At 38.0% G+C, this 21,753-nt stretch overlaps 1 protein-coding gene across 1 annotated transcript in view; it reads left to right on the forward strand.

Moving 5' to 3' along the window:
* APOB (apolipoprotein B) overlaps positions 1 to 21,373 on the forward strand; it is a 50,615-nt gene extending 29,242 nt beyond the window's left edge. Inside the window, exons 21-29 of the mRNA XM_073335899.1 lie at positions 553 to 763; positions 2,169 to 2,344; positions 2,515 to 2,702; positions 2,960 to 3,105; positions 5,640 to 6,013; positions 7,178 to 14,761; positions 15,769 to 15,883; positions 16,737 to 16,923; positions 18,421 to 21,373. Of these exons, the coding sequence (XP_073192000.1) occupies positions 553 to 763; positions 2,169 to 2,344; positions 2,515 to 2,702; positions 2,960 to 3,105; positions 5,640 to 6,013; positions 7,178 to 14,761; positions 15,769 to 15,883; positions 16,737 to 16,923; positions 18,421 to 20,247 (10,808 nt within the window). The 3' untranslated portion in view covers positions 20,248 to 21,373. The remainder of the gene's footprint in view (positions 1 to 552; positions 764 to 2,168; positions 2,345 to 2,514; positions 2,703 to 2,959; positions 3,106 to 5,639; positions 6,014 to 7,177; positions 14,762 to 15,768; positions 15,884 to 16,736; positions 16,924 to 18,420) is intronic.
* The last annotated feature ends 380 nt before the right edge of the window (positions 21,374 to 21,753 follow it).

The following is a 21,753-nucleotide window of genomic DNA, read 5'->3' on the forward strand; positions in this document are numbered from 1 at the left end:
ACCCAAACCTGCAAATGCATGTCCTCAGTTTTATGTACATGAATAGTTCCAGTGCACAGGTGTTTGAAGGACCATAACTATATTTTGCATCTCAAAATGTTTTACTGTGTTAAATAATAAAATTACATTGATACATGAAAGCAATAAAGAAGGGAAATTACCCTATAAGCAAGAGAAAAGATACATTGTTAGGTGAAATATGAAAATAAATGGTTAGTCAATAATGCACAGAAATACTGAAAATCTGTTACAGAAAAAGAGTTGCACCAATATCAGATTGTATGGAGAGACAAACTGAAGGAGATCAGTGATAGATAAAGAGAGAGAGCAAGCAGAGAGGTCATTAGAGACAATACAGAGACTCCAGTAGGTTGGATGGAATCCTTAGAAATTTGAAAGAACAAGGAGAGCAAATTTCAACTTGTGTACTCAAATTGTTCTCTTCACTGTCTGCTTTAGATATTTGGGGTAATGCTATTTTCAGATGCTCATTTTTTTCATCCTTCCTTCTATAAAAGCCTAAAAAGACATCATTAATGTTTCATTTTTCAGGTGCAAGACAAACTGAGGCCACACTGACCTTCAGATACAACAGAGACAAGAAGATTTTGACCAGTGATGTGCAAATTCCAAAATTTGATATCGACTTTGGTACCAACTTCAGAGTCAATGATGAATCTACTCTGGAAATGAGGGCATATACCTTTATCTTAGACATCAGTAACAAGAAGATTCCTGAAGTTACTCTTACTGGTCGCATAAGGTAATCCCAAGACCCTGTAAGACATTCCGAATATTTTGAAATGAGGTAACTGAATATTTTATTAACAGTAGGGTTTTCAGGAGTACGTTCTTCCAGGTCAGGGGTCGGCAACCTTCGGTACGCAGTCCATCAAGGTAATCCGCTGGTGGACCATGAGACATTTTGTTTACAGTGACCGTCTATAGGCCTGGCTCCCCCTAGCTTCCAGTGGCCACAGTTTGCCCCCCCCAGCTTCCAGTGGCCACAGGGACGTGCTGGCTACTACTTCCCAGAGCTCCCATTGGCTGGGAACGGCGAACTGCATCCACTGGGAGCTGCGGGGGGCCATGCCTGAAGGCGGTCAACGTAAAAAATGTCTCGCAGCCCACCAGTGGATTACCCTGATGGGCCACATGCTGAAGGTTGCCAACCCCTGTTCTAGATACACAGAGATTGTCCATCATCTACATGCACCATCTGACTTCTCTCTCTCTCTTCGTTCAAATCCCTCTTTAAAACACACTTCTACCATAAAGCCATTCATCTATAATCCACCACAGATAAATAAAAAGAAAGTAAGTATAATCCAGCTTCAGAATGGATCCTTCACACTATATATGGCATATATAATTTTGGTTACAAATTCTTTGAGGTAATTCCCATATCTTCTGTTATACTGGTAGAGTGTCAAGTGTGCCATTGGCACTCAATACATAATAAGAATAAAAACATCAGAGAGCTATCTGTAAGAATCCCCACTCTTCATGGTAAGAATATTTCCTGTAGCATCTATGGAAGAGTTTATAATTAATGGCAGTTTTCCCTTCATCCTAAAATTGTCCCAGAGCCACAGTGAACTGCTCACTTTCTTTAATACCCTTCATTCTTCAACAGAATTCTCCTACCTTGATGCTGCCCCAGGGATCTTCCTCATGCAGAGCTGCCTGTAACACCAGTGGCATTAACAAAGTTCAAGTACCTTGATTCCCTTTCATTTACACCAACGTAAAATCACGATCAAGTCTACTCAAGTCAGCAAAGTTACAGTGGCGTAACAATCCTTAAGCTAGAGGAAGATCTGACTCAGTAGTAGACTCTTGCCCATAGCGGGCCAAATGCTTTAGTGCTTACTCAGTTGTTAGATAAAACTACTATTGATATCATTGGGAGTTTATCCTGAGTAAGGATTTTAGTATTTGGCCCATATATACCTGGACAGAAAGAGCTCCACAATAGTATTATAATAATTTTCCGTAATCAATGGGAATTCAGAGCACTCCATAGCTCAAGGGTCAAGTTCCTAGGTCCAAATAAACTCATTCTTTGTACCACCCAGAATTCCTTTTTGCAGTTTTAAATGCTATAATTGCTCCATAGTGTACCCAAACAGGTGACATTCACATTTGCTACTATTTTGCTTTCACAGATATGATGGGAAGAAAGATGCAATGCTGGGAGGTGTCATTTCTATCCCTCGCCTACGGACTGAACTCAGAACTGAAGCATTGCTTCATCATTCACTGAACAGGGTTTCTCTTCAGATGGATTCATCTGCAACAACTTATGGGAACTCAATTTCAGAGAGAGTTGTTTTCAGATACGGTATGGGCATTTATCATGACATAGAAACTTCACCCATATGTGAAAACCATATATGTAATCTCCTGTTACATCCGTTATCTAGTACTTCTCTATACACGGTGAGCCATACAAGAGTAACGTGATTTTGTTAATTTTTATCCTCCCTCCAACCCCGAATTCATGATTTTCAGATAATGAGAAGATTGAACTAGAGTGGAATTCAGGCACCAGCACGGCAGTGAAAAAGATGTCTGCCAACTTCCCTGTTGACTTTGCAGACTACCCGAAGGCTTTACAGAAGCATGCCAATGAGCTGCTGGACCGGAAAGTGGCCAATACAGATATGACATTGCGGCACATTGTCTCACAATTCATCGTGGTAAGTGTGAATATTTATTTTAAAAATATTATAGCTTGATCATGCAACCCTGAAGAGCAGTCCAACACATTTTACTGGGACTGCTTGTGTAAATAGTCACTTGTGTGTGGAAGAGTTGCATTATCAGGTCTATCTGCTCCTCTCCAGAAAAGCACACAATCATGTGCTTAACTTTAAACACATGGGTAGTCCCACTGGCTTAAAGCTAACAATTATTTCATACTACTCTGGAAAACACATCCACTGTGTCATTGCAGGCAACCCGTACCTGGCTGCAGAAGGCATCCAAGGATGTTCCCTTTGCCCAAACTTTACAAGATAAGCTAAATGGACTGCAAGAACTGAACATTCAGACAATGGGGCTGCCTGATATTACCATTCCAGAAGAACTCTTCCTGAAAAGGTAAATGGAGAAATAAGAACAGTCACCACAGGGAACTGAAACTGGAAATTTGGTCATGTATTTTTTATTTAAAATATGATTGGATTTTGTTTTAGACAATAGCACATAATGACCATAACAAAGAATTGTAAGAGCAGAGATATATAATTATGTTTACTAAATGGCATATATATTTAATATGCAGGGGCCGAGCCTCAGCTAGTGACATTTGCCATAGCTCCACTGAAGCCAGTTTATACCAGCTGATGATCTGGCCCATCACATATAAATATATCATGCACTCCATATCCCTTAGCAGAAAATGAATTGTTTTTCTTATGCTTTCTTTCACTGTGGTAACGTGAAGCTAATATTAGGCAAAAGCATCTTCATTGCTTTCAGTCTGTTCGTGGTCAGAATATGGGTTGGGAACCAAGTGATCTTTCTCCTATGGTCTTACCAACTATGCCCATTATTATAACAGTGGGTAATTCTGCTGCCCTACACTACATTTTTGTTAACCATTTCAGATTCAGTGCCTCTGGTTTATTGGCCATTTCTTAAAAATCACAACTTTGTATTTGGGATTCCATGACTTTCAGATTGCTCCTTGGTGCCATTCACTTCCATTCAACAGCACACATTCTGCCTAGCTAATCTATCTGTCTTGAAGTTTGCACCATATTCACCCCTTTGGTACCTGACTGACATTTAGGACCATATCTTATATAACATATTTTCTGATACCCCAAGGTTCTAATACATTTCCAATTCTTGTGCTTCAGTAAAACTGTTTTGTAGACAGTCATATGTGCCAATGGACTTGGTCAATATTTTCTCCAATTCTGGAGTGGTCCTTATTGGTATGTAGAGAACAACAACCTTAATCAAGTACAGCTGATAGAATAATTCATTACAAATAATGCTTGTGAATATAGCCCTTTTTTACTGTTTGCAAATTATTTATGAATCTGTCTTGATTTCAGCAAATGTATCTATTATTTGTTAGTATTCACAGAACAGTTTATTCAAACAATTTCAGCCCATGTGTGTTAGAAACTTCACTTTGACTATTTGGTATTCATTATTTGTGCTGTGCAATGGAGCATTAAAGTATAAGTATTAATATTCTGGTAGCACAAAGAGATTCCAACCCTGGTTGTTCCAGCCACGGAGCACACGTAAAATAGCAGACAGTCTCTGTCCCAAACATCGTATAATCTACAGCCAGGTTAGAGAAACAGATACAGACAAACAACAACAAAAAGAACTTGCCAAAAGTACAGATCTTATAAATTACAATGCAATTTCTTCTCATTTTTCTCTGTGCATAACAATATCCCACACTACCACCAAACTTCCCTGTTTACAGCCGCCAGTCAGTTTTTCACGGTCACATGCTATTGTTTCTGATTGGATGGCTGGAACTTTTAAAGAAAAACAATAACAGGTATTGAAAGATGAGTAATGAGTAGTGTGTAATGATCAACACACTTTCCAGTATGAATTTTTGGATGAATAAATAATGTCTTCTAAAATTAATTAAATTTTGAGATATTCAAATAACCAGGAACTATCATAGAATATAATAATAATAATAATGAAGTCCTTGATGTAATACTCTACAAACATATCACTTTTATTCACATGAATATGAACAGATCCCTTTTTCTACTATTCCAAATACCATATTGCAGATGACATTAGCAGATGACAGAACGAGGAGTAATGGTCTCAAGTTGCAGTGGGGGAGGTTTAGATTGGATATTAGGAAAACCTTTTTCACTAAGAGGGTGGTGAAACACTGGAATGCGTTACCTAGGGAGGTGGTAGAATCTCCTTCCTTAGAGGTTTTTAAGGTCAGGCTTGACAAAGCCCTGGCTGGGATGATTTAACTGGGAATTGGTCCTGCTTCGAGCAGGGGGTTGGACTAGATGACCTTCTGGGGTCCCTTCCAACCTTGATATTCTATGATTCTATGATTCTATTGCATAAGTGTGGCAATGACATCAGAGAGGAAGGGTTTCAAATCAAGACACACCAATTGGAGCACTTAGGGCATTATTCTGGGAGTTAGGAAAGTGTAGTCTTTTTTATATAGAATGTGACCTTGGTCAAAAGACTTTTTCTGTCTTTGCCTCAGTTTCCTCATTTATAAAATGCATATTATACCTTCATCACTCTGTCTCTGACACCCATTCCCATACCAACATCTCTGTTCATTAATGTTCATAAAGCAGATTAATATCCTCAAATGGCAGGTGCAAAGTATTCATTAGAGTAGAAAATAAGGAGCAAAATAAGAGTCTTGTGTTTAACTTCCTTGGAAAAACTCATTAGAGAAGCAACCAGCATGGTCTAGTCAATTTATCTTTGGGGGAAAAGGTTTAATTAGTGAATGTATGTGGAGTGCTGAGCTCAGACTATTTGATCATAATGGTTCTTTCTTCCCTTAAAATTAATGTATATATGAATTACCTCATTATCATTATTAATAATAACTACTTTTGTGTGTTTCATAGAGTTTTACGTAGTGGGTAATTTTTGTGTTACAGTGATGGCCGGATCAAATATATTTGGAACAAGGACAATGTTATAATTAACATCCCATTGCCATTTGGCGGAAGATCATCGCATGACATAAGTCTGCCAAAGACCGTAAAAACACCTCAGTTGGTAATGAAATCAATTGGAATAAATGTGCCATCTCAGGAGTACCGACTTCCACTATTTACTGTTCCAGAGTCCTACCAACTCCGTGTGCCTTTACTGGGCAAGTTAGAGGTTTCTACAAATGTATATAGCAATTATTACAACTGGTCTGCATCTTATACAGTGGCTAACACCACAGATAATGTTTCCAGTATGAGAACTAGTTATCTGATGAAAGCTGATTCCGTTTTCGACCTACTTTCATACAACGTGCAAGGTAAGAATTTTTGTTAATAGTATTATACTTTTAAATCTACTTTTAAAATATCTATATTTTATATGTACTATGAAAAGCACATTCGTTTTCAAACTATTTATTTAAAAAAATGTTTGTGTAAACTCAAATCTTTTCTTCTTTTTAAAATATGTAATATGAAATTTATTTAATTAGGTGCTAAAAATAAATCCAGATAGTTTAATAATAATTTCAGATCCAAATTTTCCAAGGGGCCCCAACCCAGCCTCTGAAGCCCTGCTCCTGAAAATACTTAAGCATATGAATAGTCCCATTAAGTTCAGTGGGAATCCTAAGTGCTTTCAGAATCAGGGCCTATGTTAGTGTTTGCAGTTATTTGTGCATGCAGTTCAGTTAGCTAAATCACAAACACTTTTATGTGCACAAACAGGTTTCCATGCAAATAGGCAGGTGCAGTTGTATTGCTATTATTATTGTTAATTATTGTATACAGCACCATAGTGTGTGTGTATGTGTGCCTATACGTATATATACAAAAACATATATGTATGTCAACAAAGACCTTGCCCTGAAGAAATCACAGCCCAAGGATCTGATCTTGAAAGGAGCTAGGTTCCACAAATTCCTATTGAATTAACTCAAACTCCTATTTGAGAGGTTAATGTGTGCTCTAGACTGTTAGCTACTCTAAGGATTGGGTCATGAAACTGGGATTTTCAAAGGGAGCTCGGCACCTAAATCTAAATTTCAATGGGAGTTAGCTGCCTAACACCGTTAAGCTTTTTTGAAAATCCCAGCATGAAGCATAATAAAGTTGAAGACAATGAAAGAGATGTGTCATAAACACTGATTTGGATGATTTGTTTGGCATATAATTTGTTCATTTCAAGTGTAAACAATGGTTTGGCCTATTTCATCTTATAGATTTATATGTAATATCACAATGAGAGTTAATTTAAAGGCTGTTTTTGAAAATTTAGCCCCAGATATCAAACATCCAGTAGTATAGAAATGTTTAGCATTTACTTTACCAAAACAGTGTTTGCTTTTTGAACAAAATAATATGCAATTCTGAAAGCTTAATGATATCATACATAATATATCATTTTGTCTTGTAAGTAAATGTAAGATATTTATTATACCTTTATATCTTCTGTCTTCCCCCTTCCCAATCTCCTATTCCAGGTTCTGGAGAAGCATTTTATGATCAGAATACATTTGATTGCACATATGAAAGTTCCCTACAGCACAGACTCCTAGATTCAAATTTTAAATATATCAGGACAAACAAATATGAACCTACTCTCACTGTAAAACAGACCGTCTCACTTGCGGCATCTAGCACTCTGGGCACTCAGTTCTCCTTTTCTACAGATACGGATTTCAGCCAGAAAAATAATTTGAATATCAACAAAGTACAAATGGAAGGGGCTCTAAGAGTTGCTTCAGCCTTTGCTAAAGGAATTTACACTCTCTCAAGCACCTATAACAAAAACAGCCATGAGTTAACTGGGAAATCCAATCTGACGTTTGACTCGTCTTACCTTCACGCTACCAACCAGATAACTGGCAAGCGAACTGGTGATGTACTGTCAGTCACTTCAGTCTCTAATATTCAGAGTGGTATCATAACAAACACAGCTTCACTGAAGTATGAAAAGAGCCAGCTGAATGTGAAGTCAGAAACAAATGGAAGATACCAAAACCTTGCGGGTCTCAACAAGTTTGAATTAATTTTGGCAAAGCAGATGGCTTCAGTTCGCTCTGAATACCAAGCAACTTACAAAGAAAACCGGTATTACACCCTTCTTTCAGGTTCCCTTAATTCCCAGGGTCTTGAACTAAATTGTGATGTTACTGTGAATGATCAAAGAAACCGAGCAGCACATAAGTCTACATTAAGGATTAACCAGGATGGTTTGGCCAGCAGCGCAACCACAAACCTGCAGTTTAATCCACTAATGTTGCAGAAAGAAATGAATGCTAGAATTGATGCTTCTGGAGGCACCTTGGCAGTTACTGCTAAGGGACGCTATGGTAAACACAATGCACAATTCAGTGTAGATGGAAGAATGGCCCTAATAGAAATAGCACTAGGAAGTGTATATCAGAGCACAATTCTGGGCGTGGACAGCAAAAACGTCTTAAACTTTAGAGTTAATAGAGAAGGACTCAAGTTTTCAAATAACTTGGTAGGATCATACAAGGAAATGAATCTTGAGCACGTGAATGAGCTAAACATTCCTGGCTTATCCTTAACATTTACTTCAAAATTAGACAATACCATCAGCCCTGACAAGTCCCACAAGCATTATTTTGACCTACAACTGCAGCCCTATTCACTCACAGCTAAATTGAACAATGACTTAAAATACAATGAAACTGGTATAACCAACAAAGCACAGTTGCGACTGGAGCCACTGAAGCTGACGCTGACTGGTAATGTGAGGGGGGCCTACGGAACAGATGAAGTGAAGCATACATACACCATCACTTACGCTGATCTGGCTGCAAATATTAAAACAGACACAGCTGCAAAAATTCAAGGCACAGCACTCATCCACAAAATTAACCTGGATGTTGCAGGGCTTGCTTCTTCCATTACTATCTATACAAACTGTGATGCAAAATCCCTGCATTTCACCAATGTAGTACGTTCTGCTATGGCCCCATTTACTGTCACTGCTGATGTACACACCACTGGTGATGGGAGACTATTTGCTATGGGAGAACATACTGGACAACTATACAGCAAATTCCTGTTTAAGGCAGAGCCCCTGGCTTTCACTTTCTCCCATGATTACAAAGGATCTACCAGCCACAGCCTAACTACTGGAAAAAAATACACTACATTACTTGATAATAAAATCCATATGCTTTTCACTCCATCAGAGCAGTCAAGTGCCTGGAAATTGAAGAGTCAAGTGAACAATAATGTATACACACAGGACCTCGGTGCTTACAATGATGCCGAAAAAACTGGTGTCGAACTTAGAGGACAAGCTTTAGCTGACCTCACTTTAATGGACTCACCAATTCAAATACCATTAATGCCTGAACCAATTAATTTAATTGATGTTTTAGGTCTGAGGGATGCCGTGGAACAACCTCAAGAATTCAGCATCTCTGGCTCTGTGAAATATGATAAGAACAAGGACGAGCATGTTATCAACCTGCCATTCCTAGAATACCTGCCCGCTTACTTTGAACAAATCAGGGGTGCGATTCTATCCAAACTGCAGTCTATACAAAGGTACTTTAAAAGCATAAATATAGATCATTATATGAGGAAATACAGGGCAACTATGGATAAGCTCCCACGGCAGATTAATGACTACATGAACAAATTAGATTTCAAAAGCAAGGTTAACGGCATGAAAGAGAAATTGGTTGCTTTCACAAAGGACTATAGAATAACAGCTGATGACCTCCAGAGTGCACTGGAAAATGCCAGAATCAATTTGCAGGAAGCACTGTCTCAGCTGCAAATTTACCTGATACAAATTGAGCAACATATCAGAGATAATTATGATCAGTATGACATTAGAACAGCTATTGAAAAACTGATTGACCAAATAGTTGAAAAAATTAAAGTTCTGGATCAACAGTATAAAATCAGTGCAACGACGATTAACACTATTCAAAACTTACAGTCCATTATTTCTCAGTATGACCCAAGCAAAATAGAAAGCAGTGCAAAAGCCTGGATTCAAAATATGGATGCTGAGTACAAAATCATCGCTCAGGTACAAGGAAAGCTAGAACAGCTCAAGAGTCAGATTCACAAGATTGATGCCAAACATATTGCAGAAAATTTGAAACAACAGGTACAGTCTGTTGACATTAAAAAGCTTTTAGAAAAAATCAGGAGTTCATTACCAGTTCAAAAAATGAATGAAATTATTGAACAAATTAAAGATATTCTCCTAAATTTGATGGAGGATTATGAAGTTGCTGAGAAGATCAGTGCTTTCCGAGGCAAAATGCATGACATGATCATGAAGTATGAGATTGACAAGCAGGCTCAGTTTCTAATGGACAGGATGATACAATTGTCTGACCAATATAAAGTGAAAGAAACTGTCCAAAAGCTAACTGTTTCCCTGAAAAAAATTGACATAAGATCATTCTTTGATAAAATTGTTAGTATTATTGATGATGCTGTCAAGCAAGTACAAGCATTTGATTATCAAAAATTGATGGATGAAGTCAACAAGTTCCTTGACATGGTTATAAGCCAGCTAAAGTATTTTGACTATAATCAGTTTGTAGATCAAACAAACAACAAAATCCGGGAAATTACCCAGAAAATCAATGATGAACTCAGAACCCTAGAACTCCCACAGAAAGCAGAAGCATTAAAACAGTATATGAAGGATGTCAATGCTGCAGTTTCAAAATTCATAGAACAATTAGGAGACACCAAGCTTACAGCAGTCATTGATTGGTTCAGGGACCTCCTAAGTTCAACAGCGTTTGCTGATCTGAAAGTCAAGCTAAATGAAAACCTGGAAGATCTACGAGACAGGATTTATCAAATGGACATTCCAAAAGAATGCCAGAGATATCTTCAGAAGGCAAGCCAGTTCTACAATACCATTGTTGCATATATTTCTGACCAATGGAACATTGCTTCTAAGAAGATTGCTCTTTTAGCTGAGCAGTATGATGTAAAAAACTGGGCTGAAAAAGTGAATGTGTTTGTTGAAACAGGTTTCAATGTTCCTGAAATCAGAACCAGCATAGTCAACATACCTGCCTTTGAAGTCAGTCTCCGAGCTCTCCGGGAAGCGACATTTCAAACACCAGATTTCATAGTTCCATTAACTGACCTGCATATCCCCTCTTATCAGATCCACATAAAGAAACTTAAAGACATACAAATTCCAGTCAGGTTTACTACCCCAGAATTTACTATTCTAAATACCTATAAGATTCCTTCCTATACAATTGACCTGAATGAAATCAAACTGAGGATTGTGAAAACAATAGACCAAATGATGTCCAGTGAATTTCAGTTGCCAGTACCTGACATGTATTTTAGAGAACTAAAGATGAAAGATATGCTTTTTTCTGACATTTCTTTCCCAGAAATTTATATACCTGAGCCACAAATACCTGAATTCTTGATCCCTAAACTCAATCTAAATGAGTTCCAGATTCCTAACATTCAGATACCGGCATACCAGCTGCCACGTATTCCACACACAGTCACTGTCCCTACATTCGGCAAACTGTCTGGTACTTTCAGAATAGCTTCTCCATTCTTCACACTGTCCACTCTTGCTGACATTCAGAACACTACAGCTTCCGTAAACAGCCCAGAATTTGTAGCCACTGTTTCAGCTCAAGCAACATCCAGATTAGATTTCCTTGCTTTCACTGTGAACGCAGATGCACGCCTCTCAGCCCCTGAGATGCAGCAACTGATCCTTAAAGAAACCATGAAGGTCACCCATAAACTCCTTAAAGTTGATCACAACAGTGAAGTGATATTTTTAGGGACTTCTGTACAGGGGAAAGCTGAAACTACTACAAGCTTACGTACTACAAAGAATTTGATGGAAGTACACAACAACTTACTAGTCCGGCTACAGAGGAAAATTTTGATGCAGAGCAAGACAACATATTCTCACAGACTGAATATTCCGCAAGCTGATCTCTCCAGCCAGGCTGATCTGATGAATGACATGATAACAGAGGTAGAAGCAGGACACATATCATTTACTTCCAGTGGTAAAGGAAACTGGAAATGGGCTTTTCCTGATTTCTCTGATGAAGGCACCCATGACTCCCGTGCCACTTTTACGATTGAGGGTCCCTTTATTGCATTTGCTGCTGAAAACAGGATAAATGATAAATACTTGAAGATCAACCAGAAAGTGAATTATGAATGTGGTCTCCTAAATTATGCAACACTTCAGCTTCAGTCTCAAGTTGAGTCGCAATATGTGGGTCATAGCAATTTAAGTGTACAAGGCACAGGGCAGCTAGCAACGATGAAAGTAGAAATAAAAGGAAATCATGAGGCTAAGCTCAATGGGAGAGTTGCTGGAACCATAAATAATAATATTGCCTTGTTGGTGCAGCCCTTTGAAGTTAGCATATCAACAAACAATGATGGGAATGTGAAAGTTAGTTTTCCATTGAAGGTGACTGGAAAAATTGAATTTCTGAATAATTATGGTCTGGTGCTCAGTTCCTCTGTTCAGCAAGTCCACTGGCAAGCTAATGGCAGGTTCAATCAGTACAAATATTCCCACAGCATGTCTGCTGGGAACACTGAAGACAAGATTGAAGCTCGTGTGGAAATGAATGGTGAAGCCAACCTGGACTTCCTAAATATTCCTCTATCAATTCCTGAACTTCACATTCCTTATGTTGGAATCAAAACTTCTCAGATGATGAAAGGGTATTCACTTTGGGAACAGACAGGCCTGAAGGATTTATTGAAGACTACAAAGCAATCATTTGATTTAAATCTGAATGCCCAATATAAGAAGAACAAAGACATGCACTCACTCCCTCTTCCCTTAAAAGCAGTGCATGAAGCAATTAATCAGTACATCATCTTCTTCAATAGACATTTTGAGAAAGGAAGGGACAATGCATTAGATTTTCTCACCAGTTCATATAACAAAGCCAAGATAGAGTTTGACAAATATAAAGTAGAAACTTCAGTCAACAAACTACCACGGACTTTCAGGATTCCTGGATATACCATTCCTATTATGAACATCGAGGTGTCTCCCTTTATGGCAGAGCTGCCAGCATTTGGTTATGTGATCCCCAAAGAAATAAGCACAACAGGCTTCACCGTCCCACTTATTGGGTTTTCAGTACCATCTTACACATTAGTCCTACCGTCGCTGGAGATGCCAGTCCTTCATGTCCCCAAAGATCTGCGCACACTTAAGCTTCCTAAATTAACAGTGCACAGCCCATCAAACCATATCTTGATTCCTGCCTTGGGAAACATTACCTATGACTTTTCATTTAAATCCAGTGTGATTACCTTGAATACAAATGTTGGGCTTTTCAACCAGTCCGATGTTGTTGCTCGCTTCAGTTCCTCGTCTTCTTCTGTCATTGATGCACTGCAGTTTAATTTAGATGCTACAACAAGCCTGACGAGGAAAAGGGGTTTGAAACTGGCCACAGCATTGTCCCTGAGTAATAATAAATTTGTGGAAGGAAAGCATGACAGCACTGTTAGCCTCACAAAGAGGAACATGGAAGCTTCCGTGACAACAAATGCAAAGATCAGCATGCCAGTTTTTAAAATAAATTTCAAGCAAGAGCTTACAGGAAACACTAAGTCCAAGCCTACTGTTTCCTCAGCAATGAATTTAAATTATGATTTTCATACTCTTAGGTATGGTGCCAGTGCTAAAGGTGCAGTTGATCACAAACTTACTCTAGAAAGTCTTACATCTTACATTTCTGTAGAAACAGCAACAAAAGGAAATATCAATGGAATGTTATACACCCTAAATCCATTTTCTGGGATGCTAATCCATGAGGCAAATACCTACCTGAACTCTAATGGAGCTCGCTCCTCAGTCAAGCTGGAGGCTAATTCTAAAGCAGATGGAATCTGGAATGTGGAAATGACAGAAAAAGTGGCTGTTGAAGCATCTACGCATCGTGTTTATGCAGTCTGGGAGCACAATGGGGAAAACTATGCACAGTGTACCCCTCTTCTGAGAACTAGAGGGACTCAGAGCTGCAAAGTAACCTTAGAACTGGTTCCTTGGAGTATGTCAGCATCTCTTCAGCTACAAGCTACTCAACCAAATTCCTTCCTGGACATAGCTTCAGTTAATCAGGAAGTCTTAATGAACATCAACACTGAAAACCAGAAACTTGGCTGGAAGGGTGAAGGCCAAATTCAGTCATTATCTCTCAGTCATGATATGCAGTTATCAAATGAAAAATCAAAGGCACAATTTGACATTTCTGGATCTTTGGAAGGACAGGTCAATTTCCTCAGGAACATTGTGTTTCCAGTTTATGAAAAGAGTTTATGGGATATCTTGAAACTGGACCTCACTACAAGTGCTAACAAGAAGCAGTACTTAAATACTTCTGCATCCATAGTTTATACAAAAAGTGAAGACGGTTACTTTTTCCCTATATATGTGAACAGACTGGCTGACGGCTTCACAATCACTGTTCCTGAGATGCAACTAGAAGCTCCAAATCCAGTTCTCACAACTCCAGAATTTCAAGTTCCTTTCACAACCCTGCAAGTTCCACCGTATACCATTGACTTGAGAAATATAAAAGTTCCACACATGCTAAGCATAATGCCTTTTGACATCAATTTACCCTCTCTGCCAAGAATGAGATTCCCCAAAGTAGATGTAGGAAACAAGTACATTACACTGGAAGAATATAAAATTCCTTACTTTGAGGTGACAGTACCTCAGTACCAAATAACTCTATCTCAGTTCACTCTTCCAAAAAGCATTTCCCTTGGTAATATGTATGTGGATCTGAGTGAAGTGGCTAATAAGATTGCAGACTTTGACTTGCCAACAATTACAATTCCTGAGCAGAAAATAGAGATCCCACCTCTCAAAATGTCTTTGCCTGCTGGAATTTATTTCCCTGCATTCGGTGCTTTGACTGGATCTTTCAGAGTTGCTTCACCATTGTATAATGTCACCTGGAAAACAGACCTGAAAAACAACACGGACTCTTTTAGATATTCCATTGATTCTACCTCCAGTTCAACACTACAGTTCCTGGAATATGACCTGGAAGGTAAGATGAACTTTGGAATTTCATACTCCAAAATTTGAGTTGAAAATGTTAACATTATTTTTTTTCCAAATATTATTTTGTGTTTGAAGTGCAGTTGTACTGTGAAAGAGGGATGTAAAAGAGGATCCCTTTTCCTTCTCTGTGTTCAGTTTAGTGACAACATAACTTTATATCTTCTCACTCCTGTTAGCTCTGCTTAGTCAGTACAGCTAAAAGAAAGAGAGCTAGTTTCTGTTCCTTCTTGCACATCATCAACCCATTTATTTTTAGTAAGTCTCAATTAAAGGTTCAATCTTTTATACCTGTACAAATCATCCAAAAGCTCAGAGGGTTGCACAGGTTTAACTAAGGGCATAATTTGTTCTGTAGCAATCTTTTCATTGACTTGAAAGGGCTCTGGATTAGTGAGGCTCTATCACTGGTAGTAATGCAGAATCCAGCTTGACTGATCCCAAGCTCAGTTTGTAAGGCTGGCAGTTAAAAAAATACCCATCTTTTTGCTTGGAAACTGAGCACATTTGATTTAAAAATTATTGAAACACACACTCGGAATGCCACAAAAACATTTTTAGAGCCACTTTTCTGAGCGCTACCAAACGTCAAAGTTATAGTAAAAACATGAGGTAAATTTAACATGACATGCTGTAGAAGAGAAAACTCAATTTATATTCCGTATCAAGGGCAAAAAGCTAAGCAAAAGGGCCTTTTATATCCAAATTACAATAAAAGACATGAAGAAGGAATTATAAACTTCCCAATTTTAATTTCCCTATTTTTCCCTACTTTTCTAGCTACAGTACATACCTTGCATTTTAAAATGTCTGGGACAAAACAGATACATGCATATCCTTTTGTATTTTGTATTGTGGGCATCTAACTTCTTACCACACAGTGGTGTGTGACTGTGGAACCACAGTTATGTATCCAGCTGAAATACAGGATACCATGTGATGTGGTTTCTGCAGTGATTCCAGAAATTCAGACAATGCGAAATCTCTCTTTTGCAGCTGTAGCAACTACCAGATATGAAGGTGATGTGTTTGTGACAAAGGCAACAGGCAGCTTTTCACATCGTGACATGAGTGTGGAGTACAAGGAAGATCTGACCATGCAAGGATTTAGGTAAAGATTTGTTCAGGTGACATGGTTTATAATAGACAAAATGACAAGAGACACACTATGGCTTAGAAACCTAATTCCTACAAAGCACTTTGTGGTAATTATAAAGAATAAGTGTCCTCCCTTTGCTCCCTCACCCTCACCACTCCACTCCCATTAGATAACTGGGAATCTGGAAAACACTCTTTTTGCATCTGATTGTTCTGAATAGCCTGCCATTTCACATAACTGGTGAGATGTAACTAAGGTTTTCCTATAATCAAAGATCCTGCTTTTCAGCACAGCCTCCACTGAGGCTCTGTTTCTGTGAGCACAAGTCATTGGAAACCTAATTTTTCACCCACAATCATTTATGCTCAGAATTACAGTGACCTGGATGTCCAACTACCTGATTTCATCTGCTTAGTAACAGTGACCACAAGTAACAATAACTGTGGGCACAACATTTTTACCTACACTTATTTGTGCCTGCAGTACACAGATGGAAAAAGAAGTAGTTTACTAGTTCGTAAAAATCTGACTTTATAAGCCATAAGAATCAGCCAACAACATTAAGGGCCTATTTTGCAGTCCTAATTCAAGCAAAACTCCTGACCAACCTCAGTATGGAGTTTTGCCTGAGAAAACAGTGTAGGATATGACCCTGAATTTGCATATGTGCTAGTCAGAGTCCCAAGATAAAATGTTGATAGTAAAACTCTTAGTTTTCTTTTGCTTGCTTTGGCTTTGTTTATACTTGTATTAATCACGAGAGATACTGTACGAAAACATACTGCAATATGTATTTCTTTAGGGGCTGCCCTGTAACTTAGCATTCACTCGTTTCTTAAACACTGTTTGTTCTTGGTTATATCAGAGTCTTGGCCCAGACTGTATCACTAAATATCATCAGCCCAACCTTTACCGATGTTCAGATGCGTTATTGGGGAGATAGCCACAGGATCTCCTCATCAGTATCTTCACCTTCTGCGGGCACCCTGGGTTTTCGTGTTGAGATGGACACAGATATTCTCCAGGGGAAAATTTACTACCAAACTCAACAGGTAGGCAAGGCTTGAAATGAAGCAAAAAGACACAATGGGGCTTGGGATTTTACCTTTTAAAGTGACTGTAATGCTTACTAAAGGGGTTAGAGTGATAGTTTTGAAAACTGACCTCTGTCCAAGGAAAACATACCATAAACCATGCAATGTGAGCTTCCTTTACTCCATCCAATCTCATCAATATGACTTAACCCCATTCTGGAAGTAATATCTCTGTAAACACTTTTAGAGGTAAGAAAATCGTTCAAGCGCCCTATCTATTTAGCCTTGGCAGAGCCTTGAGAGCACAAATATGCATCCATTAGGCAGTGGACAGAGGGCATCAGACTAATTGTGTATAAACCACTGTACAACCATCAGATTATTTTATGAACTAACTGAGGATTGAGTCGGTACAGCAGGTATGGTGCATACGTTGCTCTATAATGCACTGCACTACTTCCTCTTTGTCCTTCAAATCACTGCAAAGCAATTTCCAATGCATTGAAGGTGTGGGAATGTGAAGGGATGTTGATTTGTTCTTCATTGACATCTCTTGTTATGTGATTTTTCTTCTGTTGGGGAAAATGGATTGCATAACTGGTCATATGTAAGATCGGTGTTCATAAAATTGAGGTTCTACTGTACTTGTAATTACTGTACAAATGCCCAAACTAGAAACAGCAACCTAGAAGTGATGGTAATGAGATACTGAGCCTAAGTTCTAGCTCCCTGTCAAGGATCTTGTGTGGAATCGTTAACACATCGCAGGTATCTTGTGAGGCACAGAGCTAACAGCCACTTATTGGGTTTGGCAACAAAAAATGCCATTCCTGAAAGTCTACCACAATAACTTCAAAATTAGAGACTTAATATTCCAAGACTGTGATATGTTAATTTAGATATCACATAAAACTCACAATTTAACTTGTGTAAAATTGAAATCAGGGAAAGGCATTTACTTTCTTAGGGTCTGATTTAGCAACCCTTAATCATACTGAGTAACATTTATGCTAGTAGTCTTGTTGATTTAAAGCACTGGAGGATCACAGACTTGTAATGCTTTTGTAGTAAGACAGTAGATCTCTTTCAATTCATCATGTAAAATAATTAAATAGAATCTTAACACTAGTATGACATGCTTAGTGAATGAGCAGAACTGACACCTTACCAAGTAATTCTTGCATCTTGCTTTGATACAATTAACAGGTAAGACAAAGGAATCAGAAAGATGTTATAAAAAATGAGACCAAATTCTGCCCTGATTTACTTTCTTATCCCACTATTTTTAGGTGTAAGGACAGAATTTAATCCAATACAGCATTTAAAGACATGCAGACACATGATAGACAAAACTGAGTTTATATTAAAATGAATTGAATGCAAGATAAGAAAATGCCTATCTAAAATCTCTCTATAATTTAGGGTCATGTTTTTAGAACAGAAGTAGCATGTAATAATATTTTATTTGTTTGAATTGGAATCTATTTTTTCACTTATACCATTTTGGATTTTCAGCCTGCCTCTCAGAATGAAATTGACATATTAAAAAGTGAGATATCATTCAAGAAACCTGACCTGATTCAGATCAAAACTAACTGGAACGATGCTGCTGCTACAGACATGCTGAGCAGTCTAAAAGAAAAGGTACCTACAATGACGGAGGCTCTCTATAACAGTATTAACAAGTACCACCATGAGCATACAGGAATGGGAATTAGTGCTGCCACCCTAAAGCTGAAGAACATCATGCAAAACAAGGCTGAAAGAACATACCAATTAGCCACAAGAAAAATAGATGAAATAGATCTTCACCTTAGAAGAGCTGCCTACCAGGCCACTGGGAAATACCAAGAGATGACAGTCAAAGCTAAACAGTTATATCAAGAAGCAGCAGATCAAGCAGACCAGATTGACTACCAGCAAATAAGAGTAAAGATTTTTGATGCTACAATGGAGGTAATAAGGGAATACCACAAGAGGATAAAGCACCTGATTGACTCAACCATCGAATTCCTGAAGATCACAAAATTCCGGGTCCCTGGACTGGCTGAGAAGTACACCGGTGAAGAACTCTATGTAATGGCTACAGAGGAGGCAGCAAAAGCTACTGATCTATGCATTTCAAAAATGCAGGAGTATTTCAACGTTTTGATTGTATTTGTCAATGAGACGGAAGTTAAAGTTCCTGCATCTGACAGAATTCTCAAAGGCAGTGAAGTGCTTGATCAAATTAAAGAAATGCTAAAACATTTGCAGAACAAAGCCAGACAGATATTTGCTACTCTTCAGGAGGCTGACTTTGCAGAAAAGCTTAGGCAACTGAAACAATTAGTGCAGCAAGTTTTCCAAAACATAGAAGAAATTATTAGAAACTTACAATCGAAAAACTTTGAAGAGATTAAAGTTCAAGCACAACAGATGTACAGTGATACCATCAACTCAGACTATGCAGAAAAATTGAGATCCTTAACAGAGAATATTAAAACACACCTTTCTCAGTTAAAAGACTTTAGCCAGAAGACATTTCAAGAGATTTCAGAGAAGCTACATCAGATTCTTCTATATGTAAAAGCACTGCGGGAAGAATATTTTGATCCAAGTTTAGTTGGGTGGTCAGTCAAATACTATGAAGTGGAAGACAAGGTACTAGATTGGTTAAAGAATCTAATGGATGCTCTAGTGGACTGGCATGCCAAATACATTGGAGATACTGCTGACTTGGTTTCACGTCTGACTGATCAAGTACGAGAATTTGGGGAAAACCATGGCCAGAGGTATTATGATCTGGTTACTGATGCTGATGGAAAAGGAAAACAGAAAGTCATTGAGCTCTCTTCTGCTGCTCAGGAAAAGATCCGATATTGGTCTGAAACTGCCAAAAGGAGTTCTGCTGAATATAACAAACTAGTCAAAGTGAAAATACAAGATGCCTATCACCAACTCAGCGAAGCCTATGAAAGGCTAATTAGTGCGACACAAAAATTAATTGATCTGACTATAGAAAAGTACTCTACGTTCCTCCAGTACATCACAGAACTTCTCCATCATCTTGAGAAAATGACAACTGATAGCATAAGGCCATACATAGCTGTTCGTCAAGGAGAGCTTAGAATAGATGTGCCTAAACCATTTGACTGGCAATCAGTTTATCAAATGACCCAAAAACATGAGGAGGCACTCAGAAAAAAATTGGAAATAACACGCATGTTGATTCAGAAAGGCATGGACCAAGACTCCAAGACATGGATAGAACTGCAAACATTTATTGACCAGCAGCTTGCTGATGAGCAACTGAATACTCAGCAGATTATGGAAAATATACAGCAGCACGTAAAAGCCTGAATGGACATGTAGAAGAGCAAAAATCACAAGTTTGTGTCACACTGTATTTAAAAGATGACAGCAATCAACATACTGGAACTTTGGGAAGATACTGTCTGAGTTTGTACTTGTAAATGAAACCGAATAATCTACAGCAGGTTATTTTAATGTGCTTCAAAAGCCAATAAATGAATTCTTTATTATATTTTGGTGTTATTCATTATAACCAGTTTTACTTGGGCCATGAGCCTGATCCATTAGGAACAATGGAGGCCTTTACATTGACTTCACTGTGTGTTGGACCAAGTCAATACTATACAGTAAATTTTGTAAATAGTCTCGAAAGCTAGGGTTTCAGATAAAGGTCAGATTTGTGAGCCTGTTAAAGAACAACTTGGAAATTCAAATGCAATTATTTCAAAGTATAGAAATTAACCACAAAACTTACCCTCATAGTTATCTCTGGAAAAAAAAGAAAAGGAGATGAATATGTGCACTGCAAACAAACCAAAGAAGAAAGTAAATAAATTCTGGGATTAAAATCAAGAAGGAAAAATTCCTCCCATTGTAAAAAAAAAAAAAAGTCAGATAGTTTCCTCAACTAAATTATAAAAATTAATAAATAAATATATAATGCTTTGTTAAAAACAAATAATAAACAAAACGTGTATCTAGCAGTATTATTTAGAAAAATAGACCATGAATTTCAGGAAAAAATAAATTATTGTTCTGGGCTAATGTGGTGACCCAGAAATTTAGGGATTTTTCTGATTTTTTTTTGCACTGAAAAATTTTAGGTTTTTCATCACATTGTATGACTACGTTATTATTCACAAGTTTTACTGCCAACATTGATCACCATAGGAGTCAGAGGGAGTTTTACTATTGTCTCCCATGGCCTTGGGGTCAGGTGTCATATGAAAGAAACACCAAAATATGAAATTTCAACTCAAATGCTGGAGTCTTCACTCAAAAATATTTCCATCTCTGAGAGAACGTGTGGACATATTTTTTTCAGGTTTATATACAACTGTTAGAATGCGCTGTAGATACTCCTTCCAAAAAGGCCCAGAAAAAGCTGAAATAATGGGCTTTTTACTCTTTGTTGCCTCATTCAAAATAAACTCTTTTAAAATGTCACTAGAAATTTTGTGAGTATGTTTATTTTGGTGTAGTTAGTTCACCCCACGTTTTTTTTTCTACGTTTATTCATGGGAAAGGGGTGCTTTTATACGAGGTTTTGTGTAGCACACGTTTCTCATGTGCCTCTACACCACCATGATCAGGATGCTTTTGGAGGCAGGGTTCATTCCATGGTGTAATTGTGAGCTATGCCATTATCAGATACCATTAATAATTATACCATTAATAATGGGAATCAGATGGGCAAGACTAACCCAGAGAAACAAAGAGTCAGCCACATCCAGTCGAGTGCATCCATCCATACAGTCGTGAGGAGGAAAGACTTACCCTTGGAAAGTAAAACTACAACAGTTGAACCATCCAGTGTTCCCAGGGATCTCAGTC

The sequence above is a fragment of the Lepidochelys kempii genome, chromosome 3 (genome assembly GCF_965140265.1).
Source record: "Lepidochelys kempii isolate rLepKem1 chromosome 3, rLepKem1.hap2, whole genome shotgun sequence".
NCBI lineage: Eukaryota > Metazoa > Chordata > Testudines > Cheloniidae > Lepidochelys > Lepidochelys kempii.